Here is a 13,945-nt window from a genome sequence, read left to right on the forward strand (position 1 = left end):
GCACAAGGACGAATGAATCCTTTATCAAGAAGTTCTTGGATTTAAGTCTTAAGCTCTCTTAATTCTGTCGGAGCCATGACGGAGGGGTAGAAATGGGGTGGGTACCACGTTCCAAATCAATGCAGAAATCTATATCTCTATCCGGAGGCATACCAAGGCAAATCATTAGGAAACACTTCTCTAAATTCTAACACCACAGTAATAGACTCAATAGATGGAGACTAAACCTCAACATCCCAAATATGAGCCAAATAAGCCAAACAACACCGCCCTACCAGTTTCCTTGCCCAAATGGAGGATATGATCTTAGCTTGCTTAGGCTTGTACACCCCTTTCCACTCTAATTTTTCCCTTCCCAGAATTTCTAAAATTACAGACTTAGTATTACAATTAAGCACAACATAATAGGGGGACAACCAAGCCATGCCTAATATTATATCAAAGTCAGTCATATTCAAAATCACCAAATCAGCCCAAGTCTGAAAATCAATAAACAAAATAGGACAAGCACGATAGACATGGCTGACTATGACAGACTTTCCAACTGGGGTAGAAACATGGATGGGGGCATCAAGTATATCACAAATCATAGCAAATACTGAGGCAAATCGCACGGATACATACAAATAAGTATAACCCAGATCAAATAACATATTAGCCATTCGGTCACAAACAAGAATAGTACATGTGATCACTGCGTCAGATGCCTCTACCTCATTCTTGCCTGGAAAGGCATAACACTGAACCCTGTCATCTTGATGGGCAATTTCCCTGCGTGGCTGCACTGCACCTCTGTCTGCGTTACCATTTCCCCTACCTCCGCGGCCTCACTGATTTCCTCCTTGCCCATTATTACCATTTCCCGCGGGTACCATTGCTCTAGATTGTTGTTGCGCGGAATCCAACATGTGTGGGTGGGGACAATCTCTCCTCATATGCCCAGGTTCACCATAGTTGTAACATGTACGATCAAAAGATGGCATGCTGCCCGCCGAAGGTGCAGATCCCTGGCTATCCTGAATCAAATTCTGAGGTGGAGTTCCGGAGTAATTACCTGTAAAAGCGGGCATAACGGATTGAATTGGCCCGACTGCAAGTGTTCGCCTCCCTGAACCTATGGAGTAAGATCCCTAAAAGTTGCCTAAATTTTTGGCTTTCTTAGTCAATGCCTTAGCTTGACCATCTCGCCTCACCCCCTCCACTTTCTTCACAAAGTCTGTTACCTCATTGAAGCTTTTCCCTGCAGAGGTCATATGAACAAATATTACTTGCAACTCAGAATTTAGTCCCTTAATAAATAAACGGATTCTCTCATCCTCAATAGTTACCAATTGAGTAGCATATCTAAATAAGGCATGTAACTTGGCCTCATAAGCAGCCACAGACATACCACCTTGCTCCAAAGCCATGAACTTATCCTTCTTACGATCCCTCAAAGTCCGAGGCAAATACTTCTCTAAAAATAGAGCATGAAACCGATTCCAAGTAAGTGGGGGTAAAATCAAAGATTTGCATTCCACATAAGCTCTCCACCACTGCTTAGCCTCACCTTGAAGCTGAAAAGTCACAAACTCAACCCCATGCTGATGGAGAATTCCCAACTTATGAATCCTCTCATAGCAATCTAGGATGAACTCATATGCATCCTCACTCTCAGAACTATAGAACACAGGCGGTTTCAACTTCAAGAACTTAGTCAACATCTCATGCTCATTTCCAATCATAACAGGACCCAACAAAGGAGGGAAGAAATCATCATTACCTTCATTTCCACCCACCTTGGGGACAGTGATATCAATAGGGGATTGGCGGGAGCTTAAGTTGCTTGAATAGAGGGAAGCACTCCAGGATCAACCAATCCTTTCAAGAACGACATGATATGTTGAGCTAACACTGGTTCTATGGGAGGAATACATGTAGTCTCAGCATGCACCTCTTCCTCTTGTCCAACATTCTCCTCCTCCTCAACCTCTACATTATCCTCTACCTCTTCATGGTGTGCAGGAGGGGCCTCATTTATGGGAGCATCTCTAACCGGTTCTCCATCCCTAGTAGGTGTTTCCCTTCCTCGACCGCGACCTCTCGCTGTAGATTCCTCAGCTAGAGCATTGATGAGAGCTACGGGTTTGACGCCGTTGAACCTAGTGTTAACCATCTGCAGACAGAAGAGTGAAGGAGGTTAGATACCAATTTGAATCGCCAGATACCAATTGGAATCAAGTTATAGCACGGAAGAAGACAAAAAAAATACAGAGATTTCCTAAAGTCCTATAGCCTCTCGAAGAAAAGTACAGACATCTCCGTACCATTTCGCAAGACTCTACTATACTCATTTTGGTATATCTGGATCAACAAACCTAGGCTCTGATACCAACTTTGTCATAACTCAGATCATCGTGATTGGCACCCACACTAACCCTTTGGTGGGAGAACCATTCATACTAATTAGTTAACCAACTTAATCAAAATACTAAAGCATTTAAGGTTATGGAAGCAAGTTTAAATGCTAAGGAAAAGATAAGGAGTTCCCATAAACTCCAACAAAAGTCTAACAACCAAAACTAACATTGCGGAAATAATACCTAGAACCTGAAAGCACTGTACCAAGACTCTAACAAGATCCATAAGTCTAAACAAGAAAGGGTACAACCCCAAACTAACATAGGAATAACTAACTAGAAAGTCTAAGTCCGAAAATGTAGACTTTAAACGAAAGAGAACTCATGGCAGCCTGGAAGAACTAGCTCACCCTTGAGTTCGAAAAGGTCACTGCTCTTCTAAGAGAGGTATGTCAATAGCCACCTGAAGATGCCCTGTACTCAACAAAGAAAGAGTAAGTGCAATATCAGTACACAACCACAGTGTACTGGTAGGATCACACGGCTATTCCACTAAGTGCAACATACATAAGCCATTACAACATAATAATAACATGCATACACCAAACATATACAATATCAATATCATTTAAGAATAACGATCAAGTTCACAATTCTCAATTACACAGTTATGTCAAGTCAATGGTCCTCTCATGGAACCCAAACCCAAACTATTAGCATACCAGTACGTGGTATTCGATCCAATACTTATGCCGGAACGTGGCAACCGATCCCATATTTATGCCAGAACGTGGCAACCGATCCACGTTAGTGTGTCGAAACGCAACACCCGATCCATTCAATAAGCCACAATCACAATCACAAAGTATATTCTCATAATCATATAATCAAGTCATTAGTCATGGCATTCATCATTCATCTGTCCTCATTTACAATTAGTGTGATCAATAGTGCAACATTCGGGTACATACACGTATTATAATGAAGCAAGAACAAACATATATCACACAATCATGAAATCACAATCATCATCTATCTCGAACAAAACTTGAATCCCCTAAGAAACTTGATCATTCCCTGTTCAGATTCTTTCCACTTGTTCTTGTTCTACAAACAATTAATATAATGTTAGGATCAATATACAAGACTTAATTACCCGGATTATAATCAATAAGTTCAACCCTATGTTAAACCCTTGATCCCCATACGCAGATTAGGGCTTTTTCCACCAAAATTCCCAGATCAAAACCCTCCCCCATCGATAATTATCCATTAGATTACGATCTACGGATCGAAAAATGGATTCGGGAGTTAAAACCTTACCTTTAGCCTTTAGAAAGGTGGAAAATTGTCAAGAATCACCTAGGGTTCGTCTCCTTACTATCAAGAACGAAAATTGCAAAATAAAGATGTTTTGGGATTTATTTCCGACTTAAACCGCGACTGTCCCGCCACAGCGGTACTCACCCCGCTAGAGCGGCCCCGCCCTGGCGGGAATAATCCTGTCTTAGCGGCTTGCACGAAATGAGTGAGTCAATTTAAGAATTCCACACTCCCATTTCACAACACACCTTCAACCAACGATATTCAGAAACTACATGTTCACGCTAGAGAGTTCTACTCACCCGTATTCAATTCCATAAAGTCGTACGGGTTCCTTAACGCCTTAGCTATCTACTCATGTGATCAAAATCATAATTAAATCACCCAATTGTTATCAAATTTCCCTACACCTTACTGACTCCGATTTCGTCCAAATCTGGACTAGGTTGGGAAATTCCAAGTTACTACAAAAAAGTTTTTCGACCCAAAAATTTTCTCGTTGGCTTTTCTATAACGACGGAACAGGTTGTTATACTTATTCAAGAATGTTACTTTTTTATAAAGGTGACTAATAATTAACCTCTTGACTACTGGATATATCTTTGATTCTCTCTACAATCACAAACAAAATCACTATTATCATGTGTGAAGCAATGAATAGGGCAGTTCCTCAATTAATTAGAGGCATCGGGTTCAAATCTTGGGATGGAAAATTTTTTGGTTGGGAAAGGCACATTACCCTTCTAGTGGGGCCTTATCCAGCGCAAATTTAAATTAATCAAACTTCAATATGGTACCGAGCACTGAATAGAAGACCATGTTATGAGGGGTGGAAAAATATTTGATTAACCGTTCGAATGAGGCTCTATCCAGCATAGATTTAAATTAATCAGACTCTAATACAGTATCGAACACCGTATTAAAAACAAAAAAATAAAATCACTATCGATCTACGGATGGAAAGGTCCACCTTGGACTCTAAAGAAAAAAATTAAAGTTCCAATCTTGTCTACAAGGTACCATTTGAGTAGCCAATTTGAGAATATTCCCTCTTAAGAAGTCAATAAAAATTTGAATTGTTCCATCGAAAAAGAGTTTTACAAATGGAACAATGCACCACAAGAAAAGCAATGTTTATGATCAAAGAGTTTCTCACATATTCGAGTATTGCAATTTGATAAACGAATAAAATCTATAGAATGGTAAAAAAAAAATTAAAATTCCATCATAAAATTGTCATAAATCTGTCACAATTTTATGAAGAACCTGTCCTAAATATTTGGTCGCAAATTTGGTATTTTTTTTAGCAACTTTCATATATAGCAAATAAAAAAATCATATTTGTATGATATAGCAAAGTTTGCATAATTGCGCTCCATAGCAAACAAATATATGTATAATTCGCTATACATATACAATTGAAAGCTATGTCTATTTCGCTATGCATATATACAAATAGAAGCAATTTATATATATATATATATATATATATATATATATTTGCATGTATATATACAAATTTCTTTCGCTTTATACAAACATAAAATATACATTATATTGTATAATCTGTGTTTGTATAAAACGAGAAAGAGAGAAAGGCAAAAGAGAATTGGGCAGGGGAATATTTTTATTGTATAATTATAAGTGTATAGGACGAATATATATGTATTTGCATGTGTATATACAATTTTCTCTCGCTTTATACAAACAAAAAAGCAATTTATACAATTCTGTTGTATAAAGCGAGAGAGGCGAGCACAGAGGGAGCGAGCGAGAAAGGGAGAGTGGCGAGCGAAAATTTGGAGGGAGAGAGGCGACTGGCAAACGTTTGCTACGGGGCGCAATTAAATCAAACAGTAGCTACTCCATTTATTTTAGATTATAAGTTTGTCATTCTGTACAATTATCCCTATTTTTTTCTTGTCATGATGGGCCAAAACTTGGACACAAATTGAACTGCTTATGAGGCACATAACTTTTTAGAAAAAACTATATAATCTAACAAATATAACTACATTATTTACCACATATAGCTATAGTTTTAAAATATTATGTAACAAACACAATTATAATTGAAATTTTATAGCAAATCTTTAATCTCTATTTCGCTCACCTCTTTCCTCCCTCTCTCTCCTCTCTTCTCTGTCGCTTTCCTCACTCCCTCTCTCATCTACCTTACTAGATGGAATATCTGCAACTGAAAAATATTTAAATAAATTAAATCATCATTAATATAAACTAAAATATAATTATTCTTATTTGAAATTGCAAAAGATTAATCTGTCACTTATTTCTATCTCTTTTGTGGTATTTGGATAGTTAGAAAGAGGGTCAAACTCATAATGATTAGCAATGGGGAAAATTATTAAAACAGAAGGGAAATAACTGAAATTAGGGATGAACAAAATTTCATGACGAAATAGCAAAATTTTATGGCTGAACAAAACCACAACATAAAATATCTCAATCCAAATTCACATCCTACAAGAATCTGGCATACTTTGACTAAGTTTGTGTATCTTCTATTGGTTACTTACCCATCATTTAATTAAAGGCCGATTTAGATTATTATTTTTTATTTTTTATTTTATTTTATTTTTTTTACCCTCCCTAGGAGCTTTCACCCCTTTTGTTCCTTTGGTGACTCAAACTCGCAACCTTCGAGTTGGAAGTGAGGGGTGCTTACCATCCGAGCAACTCCCTCTCGTCGGTTGATTTAGATAAATAGAATGAATACATGAAAAAAAGAAGATAATATTTGTGTTAACTGTATCAATTGTATCATCTTTGTATGTATTAAATATATGTAGCGATTTGACTCGATCATTATGAGTAAGTCAATAGTAAATGAATTTGGACTAGAAAATTTTCCGGGTAGTGGCTTAAATTTTTGGCTAGATCAGCCTCACACAGAATTTAGGCAGGTCTAGGGCCATTTGGGGGTGTGATTTCAAGATTTTGTTGCTATATTCTTGTAGCCAAGACATTAATGAGTCCATAAGACATTTCGAAATTGAATTCGGATAAGTAGACCTCCCAGAATTGAACATGACGTATGTGTTGGGACATCAATATATGAGTTTGTGCTGTAAAAATGGCCTTGTTCCGGAGTTTGAATTTCTGAAGTTTCGTCGAGGGCTATAGCGGAAGGCATCCCACTATAGCAGTGTGTAGACCGCTATAGCGAGGCTAGTTGTTGCTATAACACACTGAATCAGGATTTAGAGCAGAAAAAACCCAAAACTCCTATTTTCTGTACTTTGAGTTCTTGGACTTAGGAGGGGTAATTTCGGGCGGTTAGTACCCGTTTTCCCATGGATTTCACAGTAAAGGTAAGATTCGACTCTTCAACCTTATGTATTGATTCTTAAGCCTTAGAATCTATGTTATTGCTATTGGGGGGAGGTTTTGACATGATTCCACAGTGGGAAGGAGTCCAAAGTTGGAGAAGATGATCATATTTTTGCATAGGTTTAGTGTTTGTTGACAATCTGGGAAAATTATAGGTCACTAGTGATTGATTGTTAGCTGAGGCGCTTCGCAAGGGGAAAATTCGGATTATTTAGAGTTTTCAAGAGGCTTGATTTGAGGTAGGCGATGGTTGTATGTTTTCGATTTATGTATGTATGTATGCATGTCAACTATTTTGTAGTATCATTTGTGTAATGCACGGTAGAAAATATATGAAATGACATCATGTAAGTAATCTCATGCAATGAACTTGTGATTTTCAAATTGTCTTGTTCATTGTGCTGTGTGATTGTGCATGATTCTTTGTGATTATTGGTTGGCTCGCGTACCATGCTGGTACACTAACTATGGATTGATTGGGTACAATGCCGGTACACTAAGACAACTTGGATACCATGCCATTACACTAACAGCTTGAATTTGGGTTTCGTGAGAGGACCAGGTATGTGATTGTAGTTCCCTAGGAGGACCAGACATTTGCACTATGATCATACGGGAAATGTAGTCATGCATTGGTTGACCCAATTACTGTTGTTTCATGACATGTGACCGAGAGTCTATGTGGTTGCTAATTGTTGTTATGTTATGCATTATTCTATGTTACTGTATTGTAGTGGATGTTTACATTCATAAATTGGACTGGCTGTGTGATCTTACAAATACAGTGTAGTTTGTGTATCGATACTACACTTGTTCCTTTTCTTTGTTGAGTACAAGACATCTTCCAACAGCTGATCTGAGACATTAGTTGAGAGATGCTGAATTTTGAATCCAAGGGTGAGCTTCATCTTTTAGGGTACCATAGATTTTTCTGCTCGTACGTATCAAATACAACATGTATTAGCCTGTATCTAGTATTTCACCTCTCTCTTTCTCAATTTCACGCTTCTTGCTCCTCTCTCAAGCTGTTTGTTATTATGAATCATAATTAGAAAAATTATAACTGTTAATGATAATTATGATTCAAATTATATCTATTTATGAAAATTCCTCAATTTTTACTGTCACACTTCCATTTACTAGCAAAAGAGAAAAAAATAATATTATACTATGGTACACTTTGTCTGCTATGAAACTGTTAAAAACAAATAAATCATATTTACATATTCTATTATGTTTCTTCATCAAGTGTCTTGGAACATAACACCAATTCAGTAGTTGAACTGTCAATAAGCCATGGTCAATCTTATTGGAATTGATCAAGGAAAAAAAATTCAAACTTTAGAACATTGCTATACACATCATTTTTTAAAGACATGATTTGTATTCGACTGTAGATATTGATGGTACAACGCTGCCATCCTGCTATAAGCATTCATCGTCATAGGCTGCAAAAATTTTCCGAATTTGAAACCTGTTAAAATCCTCCTTAAACAGAAAACTATTTTTTTTTAAATCGTAATAATCCAACCAGTACACATATAGTCAAATCTTTCTATAATAATATTTCATTAATTATAACGTCTTGTTTTATCAGGAACAGTTTTCCATATTGTTATGTTACTCTTGTAATGTACGTTCTCTTTAACAATATTTTATTATAGCAGTAAAAAAATATTATGCTTTTGACAAACAGTAATATCATGCCCTCCTCGTGATAACGTAAGAGAATCAGGATGTACATACCTCAAAATCACGAGTTTAGCTGTTGTTGAGTTTTAAAGGTGTGAATAGGAAATGAAAGAGACATAGTGAGTTTTGTGGACTCGAATAGTTCTTTTCTTTTCATTCATGAGATAACATCTCTAACACTTAACAGATGTAATAGTTATCAGATGAGCTATTTTTGTTGTTGTACCTGTGATAATTGGCCTGCTGCGATGAAGGAAGCTAAAGGATCAGCTCCAGGGGAGGGAATAGGAGGCATATTGAAATTAGAGGGCGTGGTGGCATGGAGAATCGAAGGCATTGTTGTTATGTTGGGGCTGCTAAGGGCATTGACATCTATGGGTCTAGCCATTCCCATCATTGACATTTGAAACTGTTGTTGTTGGAATGCCATATTTGGTAACATCATAGGGGGTGGATGCATGTTAACATGAATCATCATGCTCATGGCTTTAACTTGAGCTTGTAGTTGCTTCAAATATTCTATCACCTCATCTAGCATTGATGCCTTATCAGTCTGCTTAAACAATAAGATAAAACTTAGTAGGTTGAATAATACTAAGTATTAAACCCTCACTAAGGTGATCGATAATTAAGGTAGTCAATCAATAGCGGAATCTCCATATGTTAATTTATTTCACCCTAGTTGGCTATTTGTCTGAAAGGAGTCGAGAACTAATTTCGTCTTCTTCTCTCTTCGATTTGACATGTCACAATACGTAATAACTGATATTTAAATAGTTGGATATTTGTCTGAAAGGAGTCAAGAACTAATTTCGTCTTCTTCTCTCTTCAATCTGACATTTCACATTACGTAATAGTTGATACTTAAATAGTTGGTTATTTGTCTAAAAGGAGTCAAGAACTAATTTCGTCTTCTTCTCTCTTCAACCCGACATGTCACACTACGTAATAATTGATACTTAAATAGTTGGTTATTTATCTGAAAGGAGTCAAGAACTAATTTCACCTTCTTCTCTCTTCAACCCGACATGTCACACTACGTAATAATTGTTACTTAAATAGTTGGTTATTTGTCTGAAGGAGTCAAGAACTAATTTCGCCTTCTTCTCTCTTCAACCTGACATGTCACGATATATACGTAATAATTGATACTTAAATAGTTGATTATTTGTCTGAAAGGAGTCAAGAACTAATTTCGCCTTCTTCTCTCTTCAACACGACATGTCACACTACGTAATAATTGATACTTAAATAGTTGGTTATTTGTATGAAAGGAGTCAATAACTAATATCGCTTTCTTCTCTCTTCAATCTAACATGTCACGTAATAATTGATACTTAAATAAAAAGCTAACGATTGAAAAAGGAAAGATATGAGACAGCAGAACTATAATTTCTATACGAGGATTTTGCATTTTTTTATGTCTTTCACTTGCAAGCTTTAGTAAAATTATTAATTATAATATGTTATTTAAAATAATAATTTAATTTTAAAATGCTTATTTTATTCTTCATGAAATAATTAATAATCACACAAAAATAATATATATGACTTATTTTGAACCATAAATTTTAAATGTATGTAAAATTAAACTATGTCACATAAATTTAAAACTGAGGGAGTAATTATTTGAAATAGTGGTTGAGAATTAGTGAACTGAAGTGCAGAGTATTTTTCATGCAAAGACAAAATTGATGCAACATAGATAAGTATATTCTTGAAACATAAAGTTCCAAACAACTGTAAAACACAGAGAAAAAACTATAAAATTAATTTATTGATAGAAAAAATTATTAATTTTTTAATTTCATTACCTTACTCGATGTTGGAACTAACTTCTGCAATGTCTTCATCCTTTGGTTTATCTTGTATCTTCTTTTCTAGTAATAATAAAAAAACAATAGTCAATTAAAAAATTCAAATTAGCTTTGTTGTTATTATATATATATGATGTCAGGCCAGAAGACATTTTTTACATCATTATAATTAATTGAAAACAGTTATTTTATATGTCCTAATTTATGTGACACATTTCATTTTTCGAGAGTCAAACAGTTTAAGTTTGAATGAAAAATTTGCTCAATGGAATCTTCAAATTTTTTACAAATGAAATTTATATATTTATAAACTACATAAAAAAAATAGACAATTCAAAATATTTAAAAATATATAAAAAATTTACCATTAAAAATAATCTTATTTGACTCTTGAAATTCAAGATGTGTCACATAAATTGAAACGGATAAAGTATTTTCGAGAGACATGAGAGTGACATCTTACTCGTTCAGACTGGTTGTGAGTAGCAGCAGCTCTGCTCCTTTTTGTTGAAAATGAAGAAATTTTGGATCTTTTTTTCTCATCCTCATCCTCATTATCTTTTGACTCCTTGTGTGAGTTGACACTAAAGTTTAATACACTATCCAACAATTTAACATATCTATCTTAAAAAAATTTAGTAATATCACTTCACTAAAGAAAAGGAATAACTACTTAAAAAGTAGTAATTATTCTGTTCTCACACAAACAATGCTATCACTTATTTTAAACTGCTATAAGTTTCAAAACTCTCTTTTTTTCTTATTTTATATCAAGTTAAACTAATGGATATTCTCTCTGTGCACTTTTAGTTATTATGATTTTCTTTTTAGAGTCAAACGATAAGCACGTTGACCAAGAGCAGTGCGATTTCCCTTTTACTTGGTCTGAAAAAAATTGAATTAGTAGGAGTGGACTTCGAATAACAAAAGGTTATACCAAAACAATAACTTGAAACTATGGTAGTGAAACAATAACATGATACTTCCTCCGTTCCATTTTATATGTCACCTTTCGGATTTCAAGAGTCAAACAAATCTATCTTTGACCGTAAATTTTTCATAGATCTTTTAAACATTTTGAATTATCAATTATTGTGACTCATAGTACTTTTTACGTAGTTTACAAATATATAAATTTCATTCCAAAAAAATTGAAGATTTCATGCACAAATTACCGGTCAAACTTAAACTGTTTGACTCTCAAAACATAAAATGTGTCATATAAATTGGGACAGAAGAAGTACTAAGGTAGTGAAATAATAATAACATGAAACTAAGGTAGTGTTGGGCTGAAAATATTGTCTTTTCGGTCAAAAATTTTGAAAAGTATTTTCTAAAAACTAAAATTGCTTAAAAAAAGGAAAAATCACATTGCTAATAGAATAACAATCAAGTTCTATAAGGAAAAATCACATTACTAAATAAACTTATGTTGTGCTGCATGGAATCATAGGAAGTATATACTGTCACTATGCATGAAAGGAAATCATATACTTACTTGAGCTCTGCTATGAGAGATGAAATCATGATTATTCACTGTCTTACTTTTACTATGCTTAAAGGTGTTCTCAGGTGACCCCGTAGATGTTGTGGTAAGTACTCTTTCCGCGCCCAAACATCTCTCTCCCGTTTCAATAGTGTCTTCCCGGCTCACGGTCTGGTCAGCCATATTGACCTGTCGTCCCTCGTATACCATTGATTCGATCAAGTTTTTAACCTCTTCATTCCCAAAAGACTCGGTGATCCCAAAGTCTTTTGATATCTCTTCAAAGCTAGATCTCATTCCCACACGTGTCATCTCTGCATCACCACTGCATGATGCAACACGTGTGGAGCAGTCAACCAAGCACTTACTGGTCATCCCCGTCCCAGACACGTGCGTGGACGGGGCCACTTGTTGATTATAGTTTGAGGTGTTAGTGGAACTTGTTGGAACTAAGGCATCTACGGCCATAGTATCTATTTCCGTAGTCTGAGTTTCAGGAAGACAATCATCGAACCAACTCACGAAATTATCATCCCCTCTATCTCCACCCCCGTCCACGGGGGAGTTGTGGTGATGAGGGATGCCAGTAGTAGCTTGGTTCACTATGGATTCAAGTGTGCCACCTGCAGCAGCATGTGGCTTACTCTCCCATGTGTATTTTGTTGGAGAAGGAGTCGATAAAGGCTTATTAGGCACGCGTGGAGGGACTAAGCCATGCATCACTATCTGTCCGTTTTCCCATGTTAGCTCTGCTACTTCATAATCCATCCTTCATAACCACAAAAAATCCAAAAATAAATAAATTAAACCCTAGAATTTATGCTAAATAAAAACCAATAAACTTTATATAGATAAAACGAGTAAGAATCTACAACAGAGGTTACTCAGATGCTAAGCACGCTCATCACCTCAAATGCGTGAAGTTAGAATTTCAACTTTATAAGTTCTGAATTTTATCATTATGATTTTAAGTGATAGTAACTATTCAAAAAATTTACTTAATACTTATTTAAAGAATTTATCAACATAAATACATTGTTTGAGAAAAATCTATTGGATTTGATTGAACCCTCATGCAGACTACTAGCTTTGTCGTTGCATCGCCTCCAAACCTCTAAAATTGTGGATTTGAGTCACCCAGAGAGACGAAAAGGTGAAAACCCTTATGGAAGGATAAAAAAAAAGAGAGAGAAAGAGAGGAAGAGAGAGATATACTCCGGGGCATCAGTTACAAAGGAATTATTGGAATTAGAGTGAGAGCTAAGAACAAGGTTTAGATGAGACGGGGAGCCGTCTAGTGGCCAGCTTGATACACACTGAGTCATATCTTGAATGATAATCTTGAGGAGTTTTTTTCCCAATTTAGAAAAGAACTTACTTTTAATTTTTTTCATAGTACAAGCAACCAAGGAAAATGGAAATGCTTATACATATAGATAAAGAATAGACATACGTCAGAATGTAGAAATATGTGGTGCTGATGCGTTTTGAAAGAATTTAGAGCGTCACATGCCAGGCTGAACTAACATATCACGTTTCAATTTATTTGACACAGTTTATTTGAGTTGATATTTACCAAATTAACTTTAGAGTCCGTTTGGCATTGATGCTCAAAATTGTTTATTTTTAAAAGCACTATTTTAAAATAGTTATTTAGAAAAATGTTTTTTTTAAAAAACAATTTGTGTTAGGCTAATTAATTTGAAAAGCATTTTTGATAAGCAAATTGTGTTTGACTAATTTTTTTTAAAAAAAAGTGTATTTTTGAGAGTCAAATTACAAAAAGGAACAAGTATCAATGTACTTTTAATATTAAGTTTATTTTATAAGGAGAAACTATTTTACATGTCTATTATAAAAGTTTTAATCAAATTTTTATTTTTATTAAATTAAAATTTATATTTCAATCAATATTATATATTTCTTTGGGAGGCGGA

General features: G+C 35.2%; 1 protein-coding gene across 1 annotated transcript; it reads right to left on the bottom strand.

The window, feature by feature from the left end:
• Positions 1 to 1,021: 1,021 nt before the first annotated feature.
• LOC107060713 (transcription factor UNE10-like) lies at positions 1,022 to 12,776 on the bottom strand. Its single transcript, XM_015308917.1, has 6 exons — positions 12,017 to 12,776; positions 10,986 to 11,080; positions 10,520 to 10,585; positions 8,932 to 9,258; positions 1,934 to 2,155; positions 1,022 to 1,054 (listed from the first exon to the last, which is right to left on the bottom strand). The coding sequence occupies exons 1-6, from the start codon at positions 12,774 to 12,776 to the stop codon at positions 1,022 to 1,024; spliced, it is 1,503 nt and encodes a 500-aa protein (XP_015164403.1).
• Between the last annotated feature and the right edge of the window lie 1,169 nt (positions 12,777 to 13,945).

Source organism: Solanum tuberosum, unplaced genomic scaffold (assembly GCF_000226075.1).
Source record: "Solanum tuberosum cultivar DM 1-3 516 R44 unplaced genomic scaffold, SolTub_3.0 scf00007, whole genome shotgun sequence".
In the NCBI taxonomy this organism is placed as follows: Eukaryota; Viridiplantae; Streptophyta; class Magnoliopsida; order Solanales; family Solanaceae; genus Solanum; species Solanum tuberosum.